This window comes from Mizuhopecten yessoensis, unplaced genomic scaffold (assembly GCF_002113885.1).
Source record: "Mizuhopecten yessoensis strain PY_sf001 unplaced genomic scaffold, ASM211388v2 scaffold9639, whole genome shotgun sequence".
In the NCBI taxonomy this organism is placed as follows: Eukaryota; Metazoa; Mollusca; class Bivalvia; order Pectinida; family Pectinidae; genus Mizuhopecten; species Mizuhopecten yessoensis.
The window spans coordinates 274893-289382 of NW_018408148.1; the positions used below are offsets into that span (position 1 = coordinate 274893).

At 36.4% G+C, this 14490-nt stretch overlaps 1 protein-coding gene across 1 annotated transcript in view; it reads left to right on the forward strand.

Annotated features, from left to right (window-relative positions):
- The window catches only part of LOC110458512 (titin-like), a 483136-nt gene that overhangs the window by 229229 nt on the left and 239417 nt on the right, over positions 1–14490 (forward strand). The window contains exons 134-151 of the mRNA XM_021510245.1: positions 3589–3683; positions 4126–4366; positions 4695–5009; positions 6302–6421; positions 6585–6761; positions 7131–7228; positions 7674–7917; positions 8475–8589; positions 8848–9032; positions 9366–9480; positions 9893–10065; positions 10370–10481; positions 10751–10980; positions 11316–11601; positions 11987–12152; positions 12788–12979; positions 13395–13653; positions 14167–14433. Coding sequence (XP_021365920.1) covers positions 3589–3683; positions 4126–4366; positions 4695–5009; positions 6302–6421; positions 6585–6761; positions 7131–7228; positions 7674–7917; positions 8475–8589; positions 8848–9032; positions 9366–9480; positions 9893–10065; positions 10370–10481; positions 10751–10980; positions 11316–11601; positions 11987–12152; positions 12788–12979; positions 13395–13653; positions 14167–14433 — 3390 coding nt within the window. The remainder of the gene's footprint in view (positions 1–3588; positions 3684–4125; positions 4367–4694; positions 5010–6301; positions 6422–6584; positions 6762–7130; positions 7229–7673; positions 7918–8474; positions 8590–8847; positions 9033–9365; positions 9481–9892; positions 10066–10369; positions 10482–10750; positions 10981–11315; positions 11602–11986; positions 12153–12787; positions 12980–13394; positions 13654–14166; positions 14434–14490) is intronic.

Consider the following 14490-nt stretch of genomic DNA (forward strand, 5'->3'; position numbering starts at 1 on the left):
TGAAATATTATTCTCTAAAATCTACCTACCTTCAGTTATTAGTCTGCTGTATCTTGTTAATGAAGGGAGCTTTAATTTCTTTTAAAATCCAAAGGAAAAGTATACCGTTTGCTTTTGACATTCAGATCCTTATCACAGAATTGATCAATTAACTGTTAAGATAAAACCAGGGGATTCTAGAGTGTTAAAAATTGAACGAAAATAGATAAAACTTTAAAAGATATGGTTACACTCTATAATTTATTGGAAATTGATGTTAGAGATTTTTGTACAGGTGATCAAAGTCATGTTTTAACAGAAAATAAAAGTGGCTGGGAGGTAAGACCAAAGTCTATTTAAATAGAAACTTAAAACTTGAGAAGGAAGTTCAAAGTATATTTTCTACTAAAATTTGAAGGTTGAGACATAGGATCAAAGTTGAAATGGGAGGGGGACCCCTAAAGTTAATATAAATGTCTGTTTATTTACATGTGAAAATAAACACAGGCCTGCTATGTGCTGTATGGCTGTGATGGCCCTCAGTAGGTAACCATATAGAGCTATACTGCTCTGTTTATTTAGGACAGTTTTATGGTGCTCCATTTTACTACTATATCATCATATATATGTGTAAACAGTTTTTATAGATCCACAATGTGTAGACAGGTTTAAATAGAGGTGTAACTGCCCCATAAAACTATTAGGGAAATTATTGTAGGTCAGTCTTTTTTATTCTGTGTACTGGTTTAAATTATCTCAAGATATATTAAGAAGAAATCGTGGCACAATTACCAAAATCGAAATTGAAAAAAACACCTTTTATTAAGATGTGTTTCTTAGAAGTATTTTGTGATTACTGTTGCCCTTTATCATTCTACCTCATACATCCTTCCACTCCTCTCCCTCACTTTCACCCTCAGTATCACCTCTGTCCCCACCCCCTCTTCCTTTTCTCTGTCTCACTTCACCTCCCTGCCTCTATCTCATACTCCTCCCTCCCCCAACCCACAGTAGATGGAATCTACCTTCTCCCTCCCTCCTAGTAGATGGGCCGAGGGAATCTTCCTCCCCCAGACTACTACACAGATATTGCTCCCCCACAGGGCCAGTAGACATTAACACCCCTCCCTCCACTGTAGACAGACAGGGCTGTTCAAACATGTTGGCTAGATCTTATCTGTTGTCAGTATACTTACAGTCGGATAAAACAAGGATAATTAGCTAATCCGAAACTGATCATATATCATGGTATGTGGCCATTGAATGTCCAGTCTGGTCAGTTTTAGGAAACTTATTTACATAAATTTCCTTCAAAAAATATCATATTTACCAGCTCTGTCCTAAAAAGACTGACCAATAAAAACAAAACTCTTCATTTTTTTTCCCTTCAAAACAAATATTTAATTTTGCACAACATTTACAAACCTGTAATATTTCCATTGTATTGGCCTAACAAGGCTCAAAGTCAATATCTCGGGTAAAGGGAAAGGATTATAAAAACAAATATAGAAAAACAGACAGTACACTTTCAGAGATGAATAGTTGGCTTAAGGTTTACACTGGATTTAAAGTTAAGCAGATTATAACAGGTATGTAGTGTATTATAAAGGTAAAGTGAAAGTAGACAGTATAGTATGACTTGACACATTAGGCAAGCCTTATCTAGATTTATATTAAAAAAAAATATTGTCGTCAAAAGTTTTGATTCAAATTCACACATTTAAAAAAAACTGTGCAGCATCCTTTTTTTCTACAGCAAACGTTTAATAGTAAATAAAAGCAGCTTGGTTAATACATATAAACAAACACGTCTTTATTGTGAGAATTACATGTATATATCTAAGCTATTATTACAGGCCCCTGTGTAGGTACAAATGTAACACATGGGAAAAAATGAAATTTATTAAGTTCATGTGTGGGAATTGTCAATTGGGTGTGAAATCCATTACTTTGTTGATGGGAGAGGCTGAGGGGGAGTCTGGAGGGGGAGAGGCTGAGGGGGAGTCTGAAGGGGGAGTCTGGGGAGAGAATGGCTGGGATTTTTATACACCATAATGGCTACATGTTAATTAGGCCTTAGACAGACAGATCACACATTAAACTAATGTGGACTTATCTCACAAATCTCCTTACATATGTACAACACATGTACTGTATATATTTAGCTACATCATACAAACCAACTCTGTCCCATACCTTGTACCCTGGAGATTTTCTTCCCCTGAAGATTTATTGTAATCATATTATCATCGGTTGGTTTATGGTTAAAGCAACTAATTTGGTGAAATAATAATATAAATAGCTCACAAATATTTATTTAGATACATTTGAATAAACGATGTATTTACTTTTCATCATTTCGCAAATTCATAACCTGGCAAGGAAGTCATTTGAGGGATAACCGCAAAAATGTTTATGATCAAAAAAATGTGATTAGCAGAACTCTGAATAAATTATTTGACTTTTTGAAATTATCAGAATCATTCATATTTAGTAAAATCAATAATTGAAGTAATGTGGAAAACAAAACAAATTGACGTTTCAGGTATGATGTTTTGACATACATTGTACATTCAAGGTCGTTTGTAGGGCACGGCCCTGGTTGGTACTAGATAAGTGGTTCTACATGTATACAGCATCGGTCAGATTAAGTGGTCAGTGACTGGACCTTCAACTGGACAGTTGTGATCTGTTTGGATAAAAAGTAAACTTGAGTCAGAAACACTTACAGTCAGAGCTTGACCAGTTGGTAGAAGTTGAGTCTGGAAAGGATGGACTGTAAAAATAGAATTCTAAAGAGTCTGAGTGTAAGACAGGTGTGATATATCTTTCTGTAAGTTCTCAGATCCTAGCTGCCTGTTCCCTTTCATAAAAAGGCAACACCAAATTTATTTCTTATTACTGAAAAATCCACTGTCCAGAAAACTCTCTTTAGATATTATAATCTTCTGTCTTGATTTAAGAACTTTTATTCTAGTTTATTCTATGATGTCTCTATTTTCAGTTTTTCTATTCTGGACAGGTCCTTTTAGTTCACAAAATTTAGGAAAAGTTTGGTTTTATGTTAACTTTATAGGTATAAAGACCTTAAAAAGCATGATGATTTTCAAACCTTCAGCATGGGATTTTGCAATACTGCATTTTCAGAATGAAAAATACTTTGGCAGAATGAAGAACTTTATTATAATTATAGGGCACATTTAAATAACAATGAACTTTAACTTTATATTATGCAATTGTTTAATTTTTGAGTCTGCAGTGTAGAGGAGCTCTATTGACTCCTGTATTGGAAACAAACTTTAACTTTGTATACCTGGACATTTTTGTCGCAGTTTCGCCTTTTTCGCTCTTTGTAATGAGAATGCATGAATTCACCAAGAGAGCAAATACTAGTAAACAATATTATATATATATAGTAAATATATGCCAAGGATGAAATTAACATGGATTTCAATGGCAAAGCGAGAAATATACAGTATTTGATTACCATTTTTTTTTTTTTTAACAGTTAATCAATATTTATTGATCTACAGTTTGTTAGGAAGGGACCAGACATGTACAACAGTTGTAACTGATTCTGTATGTAGCTTTGTATTTTGTATTGTATAGGAACCAAGAAAGTGGAAACAGTGGAGGAGACCGCTGTTATCAAACCTGAGAAAGGACACGCCCCTGAGTTTGTCCTCAAGATCAAAACACAGACGGTAAGTGATTAATTAAAGTTGGACCTTTGTAGTTAAGATAGTATGAATTAAAAACCAAATACCCAGATAGTGACTAGTTTATGAAGTTTCACATGCCTTTGGTCCTATGCAATATTCGTATAATTATATTTTTTTCGAATTTACAAGCTATTTATTGAAGCAGAGTTTTGTGGTACATACATCTGCCAGTATGAAAAAAATTGGTAAGTAACTGTTATTATTTACAATACTTACATTTTATTTGTTAGTCGCACTGCCAAAACAAAAGCCACAAAAAATGTAATTAAACAGCAAATATTTTAAGTGATACAGTACAAAAACATTAAAAATGTTTTTACCAAGATTTACTTAAAATTGCATGTATACCCCTGTATAGTACTGAGATGATGTTCAAATCTTACTCTTCAAATTAGCAACATCGCAATTTGATTTTCTTCCACAGATTACCGAAGGTGAAACAGTTGACTTTAACTGTGAAGTGATCGGCGAGCCCAAACCCGACCTGCACTGGCTGTGTAACGGCCACGAGCTCACAGAGGAGGGTAAATACATGGTGTTCGATGACGAAAAACTTCACCACCTCGAGGTTTATGACATCACACCCGAGGATGCTGGGAAGTATGCCGTTGAGGCAGAAAACAAATTCGGCAAAGTCACCTGTACAGCTGAACTTCAAGTTACAGGTAAATTGTGTAAAAACTATCTCATTCTATTCATAATTTTGGTTGCCTTTGGTACATGCAATTTCATTATATTTTCATGGTTATGAATTCAAGGTAACTCTTAATGATGAACATTCCTGTTATTATTTATGAAGTCATCAATCACTGTTTTCCTATTAAATATAGAACACTGTTTCTGATGACATCATCAATAAATGTGCTTTATTAAAAAGAATTGTCTTTTCTTGATGAAAAGTCTTTGATATATTGTGCTTCGACATGTCAATGTTTAATTTTCAGCTTAAAGTATAGAATTTAGAAATTTAAGTTTTTACATTTTCTTTTAAAGCTAAACCAGTTGAAGAGGTGAAGGAGCTTGAAGCACCTAAATTTGTGGTTGAAATACAGACGGTTGAGACAACTGTCGGAGAAAAAGCAACATTCACTTGTCGTGCAACTGGTAAACCCACACCAGAGATCCTGTGGTATAAAAACGACAAAGAAATCACAAAGACCGACAACCGATTTACAATCCAATATGGCGAAGACTGTGAGTCGTCACTTCTCATCGTTGACGTTCTGCCAGAGCATGATGGGACATACACTGCCGAAGCCAAGAACGAGGCGGGCACAGCCAAATGTAAAGCAGAACTCTTCGTTGAAGGTAAGCAAGCAATGCAAAGACGAAGTACAAAGCAGGAAAAAGATAAATATGTAAATTCACATTTATGTGCATGTGTGAATGACTTACGGAAAATTGCCACATTTCTGGCCATGAGGTGCCGAGGAAGCTATACTTAGTAGTGGTCTCCTGTTGTTGACAACCACAGTGTTTTAGAACTCTAGAATGAGGTCAGGGGTCATATCATGTCAGGGAGGCTTTAAAAAGAAAACAACCCTTGGATGCCTCCCTCTTAACCCTTCATCCTCCCAAATGTGAAGAGAATTTGGGAAAGAAACAAAAATTTACAAAATATGAAACTAATAGTAGAAAACCATTCTTGGTGCCCCTTATCTCCACCTTCCCCCGGTGCCCCTTATCTCCCCCTCCCCTTTTCTTTACTGAATAATGCGGTAATGGTGAAGTGCTAGTGATGCTGATTGTATTGATGTTCAGGAGGATCTGTGAACTGGGAGTAAGTCTGTAGCCTGGGGTCACACTTCTCTCCTCAGGGTACACAATACACTTACCTGTATATTTTTTACCTGATAATCACTGCCCCCTGCTGGCAAAGGCATCACTTTGTCAATATGTACCTTATGTAACAGTGGCGAGCTGACACAACTTATCTGTGATAGACAGGTATTCCAGGTGCTATATATATATATACATGGAGAGGGGTGGTCAGGTAGATACCCAAACATTAGCTATATATAGGCTTTACCTGTACTGGACCAGGTATCTCACCTGTTATTTAGAATGGTATAATCCAGTCTCACAGAGTCAAATGAAACTGTAGATATTTCAGTTACAACTCCAGTGGACACTGCAGGTATATACTGTTTTCTACTGTCTGGAAATTAAGCCATTTATCCTGTATGAAAAGTTGAAAAGAAACGACTTTCAGCAGGTAGGAGCAGTTAGACCATTTGTATGTGCTGTGAAATGGGGCATTGATAAGATTTTATCTGTGTGACAGACACAGGCTTGTTCACTATCATCGGTAGTTGTAACTTTACCAACTGTCATCAAGTTTGTAAATATTTTTAATCACTACATTATCCTACAAAATACTCCTATGATAATAACATAAAGCTTGATATCCTCTTGTTTGTGTTTTGTTGTTCGTGAAGTTATATTATTACCTGTAAAAATACTTAACAAGGAGTTATTATTTTAGACTATTTTTTTCTTAATCAATATGTAAGATGTATAGATAATTATTTCTAGAAATGAAATTTGCAATGTGTAGTTATGAAAAGCAATTTTACATGTCAACATATTTCACATTGCAGAGCCTAAGGATGAGAAGTTATCTCCCCCTGAGTTCATCAAGGTACCAGAGAAGGTCGTTGCTAGGGAACATGAACGTGCTCAATTCCTGGTCAAGGTTGTCGGAATGCCGAAACCAACAGGTAAAGTCATAAACTGAATAAATCACTCATCATTTAATTATTTAATTAAAGATGAAATTCATATTTCGAAATTTGATTTTAACTGTTATAAGCGAAATTTATTGCTGAGAAATATTCCTCAAACTGACAATAGTGTTAAATATATCACTGCTGTTTTATATAGTTGCCTGGAAGAAGGACAAACTTCTTGAAGACAAAGATTTGTATGACTTCGAGAAATACGAGGACACCTACTGCTTTGAGATCAAGGACACCGAGACAATTGACTCCGGTGTTTACACCTGTATTGCCACTAACGAGGCCGGAGTAGCTACCAGTGAAATCCCTCTGGAAGTCACAGGTATGGTCATATGTTGTACCTGAAAAGTTTTAAATTGTAATCAATTTTCAAATTACATGGTAAAATATGTAGTTTTTATCTTTAGTTGACTTCATAAGAAACATCTTAAATAAAGAAGAGGTGTTCAGACTTTATAAGAAAAAACTGAAATAAAGTAAAAGTGTTGATTATCTTATTTAATTCAATAAAATAGGAAGATTTGTTTTAGAAAAAAGCCCTTAATTAAAAACACAATTTACTTAAGAGCAACAGCTTGATAAGCACACAAGACAGGTTTTACCTACAGGGCGGATGTAGAAAGGTTTGTGTGAGCATGTTTTCATAACTAAAATTTCATTGGTAAAAACTCACATGTGACCATGTTTACAGAAATTGACCGTAACAAGCGTCTGTCAGAGTCTCCACTGGTCCTTAGAAACAAAGATGAGTCCAAGGCTCCAGAATTCACCGAGATCTTCGAGGAATGTGTAAGTAAAGATCGCGGAGTCACAATTATCGACGAGATATCATAATTCAAGTTTCCGCCATGTAGAAAAGATATGGTGCATCATTGGAGATTTAATCATAATCCAAATACAGGATATTTGTCTCAATTTCCTTCATTGCCATTGTTAGGGTATAAACTAGGAACATATTTTTATCATTTTATTAAAAATATATCTTAAAAAAAATGAAATTTTGAATAGAAATATGGATAGGGATTTAACATGTCATGGAAATCATTTACCTGAATTTCTGTGTATTTTGAAAAACATTTTTCCGTCATGTTTATGAAAAACATTTTGGTGGCATGAAAAAAACTACTTCATCCCAATATACAAATTGAAACATTAAAAAACATTCTTTTAAGGATTCCTGATACATTTTCGCATTTTTAAAACTAATTTTAAAACATTTTGGTGTTATTTTCAGACCGTGATGGAAGAGAGACCTTTGACCTTGATTGCCAAGGTCACTGGACTACCTCGCCCAGAGGTTGCCTGGTTCAACAACGGCAAAGTACTGACCAACACACCAGCGGTCAAGATGTCCTATGATGACGAAACAACCACCCTCTTGATCAAGAAAACAACTGTTGATCATGAGGGCGAATTCAAATGTGTCGCCACAAACTCGGCGGGCACAGTGGAACACATCGCTAAGGTCAACGTGGAAGGTTTGTATAAGATTTCTTGTTTTGTTGTAACAGTCAGTGTTATTTCATAGTTGGTTTCTGACTTTTGACAAATCATGTAAGAACAAATTAAAAATTGAAGAAAAAAAATGAGCTTCTGATTTTTTTTACATAGAGTTTAGTTTCTGGATAGATGGAGTTCATGTTTCCATTAAAAAACAATTGTGAAAACCTTTCCTGATCAGATCCGTCCTGTAGAAATATATTACCATAAGATACTGTTTTTCCATCCGCTGCAATATTTTCGTCCTCCGCAATAAGGGCGATTTTATCAAAACAGTGAACATTTATACACAATTTACCTTATATAGTACAAATGTAATTACATTACGGGGAAAATTTAAACTGGGCAAATACAGATTTTACCAGTAAAGGAAGACTATGTTATACTGGGCAAAACTTTCCCAGTAAATGGTATTGTCTCGTACTAAAATCGTGATGTATAGGTTGTAGGAAAATGTCCTATCATACTTGAAACAAATAGATATTGTTTCGCAAATGAATATCTTCAATATTTTGTGTTGTTTTTTAACCTTCAGGCAAGTCTATGCCCCCAGAGTTTACCCGTAAGGTGAATTCTAGGGACATTAAGGCCAGTCGTCCCGTCCGATTTGAATGTGCAGTCAAAGGTATCCCACAACCAGAAGTCGCATGGTAAGTATTGACCAATGAGAAGGGATGTTTCATCTCGAAGAAGCTTATAGAATTCATTTAAATTCAGATTCAACTGTATACCTTCATTTTTAAGAAGATATGAATTTAAAAAACTTTTTTAAAAATAAGAATATATTTTTTTTTCTGATTTCAAGACTGTATCTATTCATGAATTAGTGTTCAGAAGTTTCGGATAATAGAACCATGAGAATTGAGAAGTTTAAATTGTACATGTTTCGACATTTTTGTTATTTAAAGGTTTATCAATGACAAACCTATCGAGACCGGAATTCGGTTCCACATGGACGAACGTAAGGGTTACGTTGATGTCACCCACATTCTCACTATTGACAATACGGTCCTTGAAGACGAAGGTCAAATCAAGGCCGTCGCCTCCAACAAAGCAGGAGAGATCTCCTGTGAGGGTAGACTAACCGTCGAAGGTTTGTAAAAAAAAAAAAAAAAAACTTTATTCAAAATAACACTTTTTTGTAATTGAAACATCAATTAGTCATAGAAGTTTTGAACTTTTTGTCATAACAATTAAAAGCTGTGAAGTGATGCTCATTTTGTAGGAATACATTTTTTATACAAAATAAATTATGCCGGTTTATGCTTATATTCTTAGAGATCTGTATTCATATTTTCTCCAAGTTTGTAATGATACGAGTTGACTATATCTTGAATCCAGGATGAAATAGTAACAACTACCACAAAAGATTGATTATCAAATTTCAGAATAAATACATACAATGTACTGTCTATCTGTCCTACAGAGAAGAAAGAGGGACCCAAACTGATAAAGAAGCTGGAGAATTTGGAGGTCGTTGAGAAGAGCACTGTTGTATTGGAATGCGTCATCTCCGGCAAACCCAAGCCAGATGCTGTCTGGTTAGTAAACATGACCAGTTCCAGTAATTTGGCAACTAGGACAACAGGCTTTAATTAAAAATGGTTTACCTTATTGTTTCTTTGATTGAGCCTAGTGGGATTCAAGATATCTTGTTTGGTTTTGCTATTTCAATCACCAAAATGCATTTGAAACTCAGTATAATATTATTTATTTTTTTTGGGGGGGGGTTGAACATATGTACTTGTTTTGGTGTTATTGAATGTTATTTTAAAAAGATATTAATTCTTGTGATTAACATTTATTAGATGAAATCATTTGAAATATGTTGATCTTATATATACAATCGAGAATTTTTTTTATTCGGAATTATAAGATTTAAAATAAATAGAATTGACCAATGAAGTCATTATTCCTTTATAAAATTTCATTATTAATCTTCACCCTGTACAGGATGAAGAATAAGACAGAATTAGTTGAGAGCGAAGACATCAAGCTGGAGGTTGTTGACCAGACGTATCGTCTAACGATCCCGTCCACGAAAGTTTCAGACTCAGACCTCTACACAATACGTGCCAGCAACCAAGCTGGACAGGTTTCCTGTAGCTGTCGCCTCAAAGTCATGCGTAAGTGTTCAAGGTCATACAAAATCGCCAAAAAGCCAAAAATATGTCAAGTTATAAAAGTAGTTAAGCGCACAGTTTACCATTCACAATTTTACAATGCGTAGCAAATATTTTTTTTGGTGATATTTTCTCGACATGCACGGTGGTATCTTATTTTTATCTACTCAAAAATTACAGTTCTACATGTACTACCAAATGTTACTATCGTCATAGCTATCTACCAAAACCTATACTTCCAAGCTATTACAGAATACAGTGTATTTATGTCAATCAAAAATGGATGTTTGTTTTTTTCATTTTTCAGCTGGTAGAAAACCATCATTTGCCAGGAAAATGTCAGACACCCTTGTACCAGAAGACGGCGCTGTGAGCTTCGATTGTAAAGTGGAAGGCCTTCCTCTTCCCGATGTCAAATGGTATGTTACAGCCTGCAAAGCTAAACCATTGCAGATAATTTGTATGTACATGTATAGAAATAAAAAAAATAAGTTGTTGTTGATAGTGTTGAACAATTCTTGCAGAAAAAATAATCCTTTCTTTTTCTTGTGCAAGAAACTCAAAGACAAGAAACCTAGCTGACAACTAACTATACAATTTTGCCCAACAAGGGAGTTAACCAGATTTTTTAAAATTTTAATCAGATATTAGAAAGGGAGATAACTCTATCTTTTGTCCAACCCAACAGGTTCATCAATGACCAAGAGATAGAGGCGGGTGAGGGCGTCCACTTCGTGTTCAACAAGCGTGACCGTACACACTCACTGGTGATAGACAAAGCATTACCTGAGCTCCAAGGTCTCATCAAGGCCGTCGCGGTCAACTCTGGTGGCGAGGAGCTATGTACTGCCGAACTCACCGTTCGCGGCCGCGCACCTTCCTTCAAAGAAATTCCACTGAAATGTACCATACTTGAAGGTGTGTTGAATACAATGTTCTAATTTCTATAACTCATTCACCCCTGAAATTTCATAATGAACAATTCCAACCTTTGTATTGGAAGAGTTCAGATGTGTCTTCAGGGTTGAATGAGTTAATGAAAATTTTTGCTTCTGCAGTAGAAACATGATTTTTACATGACAATGGCCACATTTACTGAGATGAAAATGTCAAATGTATCAATATCGTTTACATTACTTTGGTTGCTATGGTTACCTAATGGATGTATGTATCATTTATGTAAGTAGTGTTGCCATATTTACATGTATTCATGGTGAGAGCATGTCATTATAATAATTAACTTGATTACACAGGTGCCATGGCGATGTTCCGCTGCATCCCCGATGGAGAGCCCAAACCCACCATCGCGTGGTCCAAGGGTAAATGGCAGAAGATTAAAGACGATAAGAAATACCATGTGTTTTATGATGAGGAGACTAACGAACAGGTCCTCGAGATTAGATCGGTACAGAAGAAGGATGCCGGTACCTACCTCATCACGATCACCAACGAACACGGAACGTGTGATGCACCTGCCACTCTGATGGTTACCAATGACGAGGGAGAAGTCAATGATTGGCTGGAGCAACTCAAACACAGGTAGGTCAAAGGTCAAGGACAGAAATGAACTATGGACGCTATTAGTCTGGCAAGCTTGACATGATTTATCAAAAAGCAATTGGGACCACAGGACAGTGAAAATTACAGGATGAAGTGTTATGAAATGCCATTTGTGGCTGTAAAATGTCAAGGGGTAAAATGTCAAGGGTCAGGAGGTGATGAATAGGTCACGAAGTATCATACAGGATTATAGGTCAGGATGTGACCTTCAAGATCATAGGTCAACAATTAAATCTGTTTCATTTGCTAAATGTTTTTATGAATTTTCTGTTTTTGATTCATATTTATACATAAAATGTTAATGATACATTGTATTATGAGTTTTAGTATATAGGGTCTCATAAACTAACATGTATTGTTGTAGGGAATTTACCCGTAACCAAGGTGATGAAGCTGTTGAATGGATGCCTCAGCTCCGCCATGTTGAACATGAGGGAGACCAGCCAGATGCCAAGAAGTTTGTACCAGGAACTAAAGAGTTGGACGAAGCTACTGCTCATGAAATTTACCGTCGCAGCTCCCGACCCGAGGTAAGATAATATCGCAGACAGCTTCCGACCCGATGTAAGATAATATCGCAGACAGCTCCCAACCTGAGGTAAGATAATATCGCAGGCAGCTCCCGACCCTAGGTAAGATAATATCACAGACAGCTCCCGACCCGATGTAAGATAATATCGCAGAAAGCTCCCAACCCGAGGTAAGATAATATCACAGACAGCTCCCGACCCGAGGTAAGATAATATCACAGACAGCTCCCGACCCGAGGTAAGATAATATCACAGACAGCTCCCGACCCGAGGTAAGATAATATCACAGACAGCTCCCGACCCGAGGTAAGATAATATCACAGACAGCTCCCGACCCGAGGTAAGATAATATCACAGACAGCTCCCGACCCGAGGTAAGATAATATCACAGACAGCTCCCGACCCGAGGTAAGATAATATCACAGACAGCTCCCGACCCGAGGTAAGATAATATCACAGACAGCTCCCGACCCGAGGTAAGATAATATCGCAGACTTACTGTATGCTGATTAGACTTAATTAAGAAACGATAAAATATAATCATATCATTACATATATAATATCTGAAATGATAACATCTTCTAAAAATTAAAATATAATAGTCAAATATTTATAACATGGTGCCATGGTTACAGTTGACTGATGCTCAATGGGATCATGAGATGAGCCAGAGGTCAAAGGTTGCTCTTGAGGCGTCTGCCCCAGAGAAAGGTGCCGAGGTAACAGCACCACCGAGAAAGCCCATCAAGGACAAGTACAGCCGTCTCATCAAACCCCAGAAGATCGAAGAGGCACCACCAGTCAAACTCGTCATACCAAAGGCTCAGGTACGCACAGATGACATATGACAATCCAGGCACATTTATTGGGAACTACGGTGGCTGAAGTACTTTTCACCAGGGAATTTTCGGTCCTTTTTATTTTCGCCTTTTTCGCCCTTCGTAACTTACCATCACAGTGGACATATGTCAACAACCCTATATACATAGTAATCAAATGTGACAAGTTCTATCGGTTTAGAAATATTCCAAGTCCCTTTCTGACATTTTTGATTTAATTTTTCACAATCGTTGCAAATTAGTTCTGTAGTCTGTGTTAAGTTCAATTGAAAATTTGTTAGATTTCAAAAGTCACAACTATTTTACGGTAATTTTCACAAAATATCATCCGTGATCATTATAAAGCTGTCACGATTTCTTGATGTTTTGGTGCCTTCATTAGTGTTATACATATGTGTTGCAGTGGAAGGTCCTCCAACCTTTGCATGACCTTGAGGTAATGGAGATGGATGAGGCTCGATTTGAGTGCGAGTTCAGCGTACCAAACGTTATGGTAACCTGGAAGGTCAATGGGGAGCGTATTGAGGCCACTCCTAAGTACATGATCGAGATTGAAAAGACAAAACACACTCTGATTGTGACCAAGTGTAAACCCAAAGATTCCTGCAATGTCAGCTGCTCCTACGCTAAACTCAACACTGAGGCAAATCTCGTTGTTAATGGTAAGCGGATATTAATTATAAATCTTCAAGAAAGAACTTTAGAAAATGTTCGGAGGTCTTATATTGTGGAGTTTATGTTCTATAAAATTTGATGTTTTCATTAAATGTGAATTTAGGAGCTTATTAATATTAAATGATAGTACATTTTACCTGTCTCACAGAGCTACCTGTATAACTCACCTGTAAATATGAAACATTTTACCTGTATAATTTACCTGTAAATATGACATGTTTTACCTGTATAACTTACCTGTAAATAGGACATGTTTTACCTGTATAACTTACCTGTACATATGACATGTTTTACCTGTCTCACAGAGCTACATGTATAACTTACCTTTAAATATGACATGTTTTACCTGTCTCACAGAGATACCTGTAAATATGACATGCTTTACCTGTCTCACAGAGCTACCTGTATAACTTACCTGTAAATATGACATGTTTTACCTGTCTCACATAGCTACCTGTATAACTTATCTGTAAATATGACATGTTTTACTTTTCTCACAGAGATGCCGATTCAGTTTTTGATACCACTTGAGGACACATCTGCTGTTGAGCACACTAACGCAACTTTCACAGTGAAAATCAACGTAGAGGAGGTTGACATCGTCTGGCTGGTCGACAACGAGCCAATCCCTGATGATCAGAAGTTCAAGGTCGCTCGCAAAAACAGTCAGGTCATGCTTACCGTCTTTGACCTAAACACAGACGACACCTGTAAGATCAGTGCCAAAGCCCGCGACGTTTCTACGGAATGTACACTGACCGTCACAGGTGAGTAGTGTCCCTTTGTTGTCAATAATCTTAACAAATTTAAATGTTTCTGATACT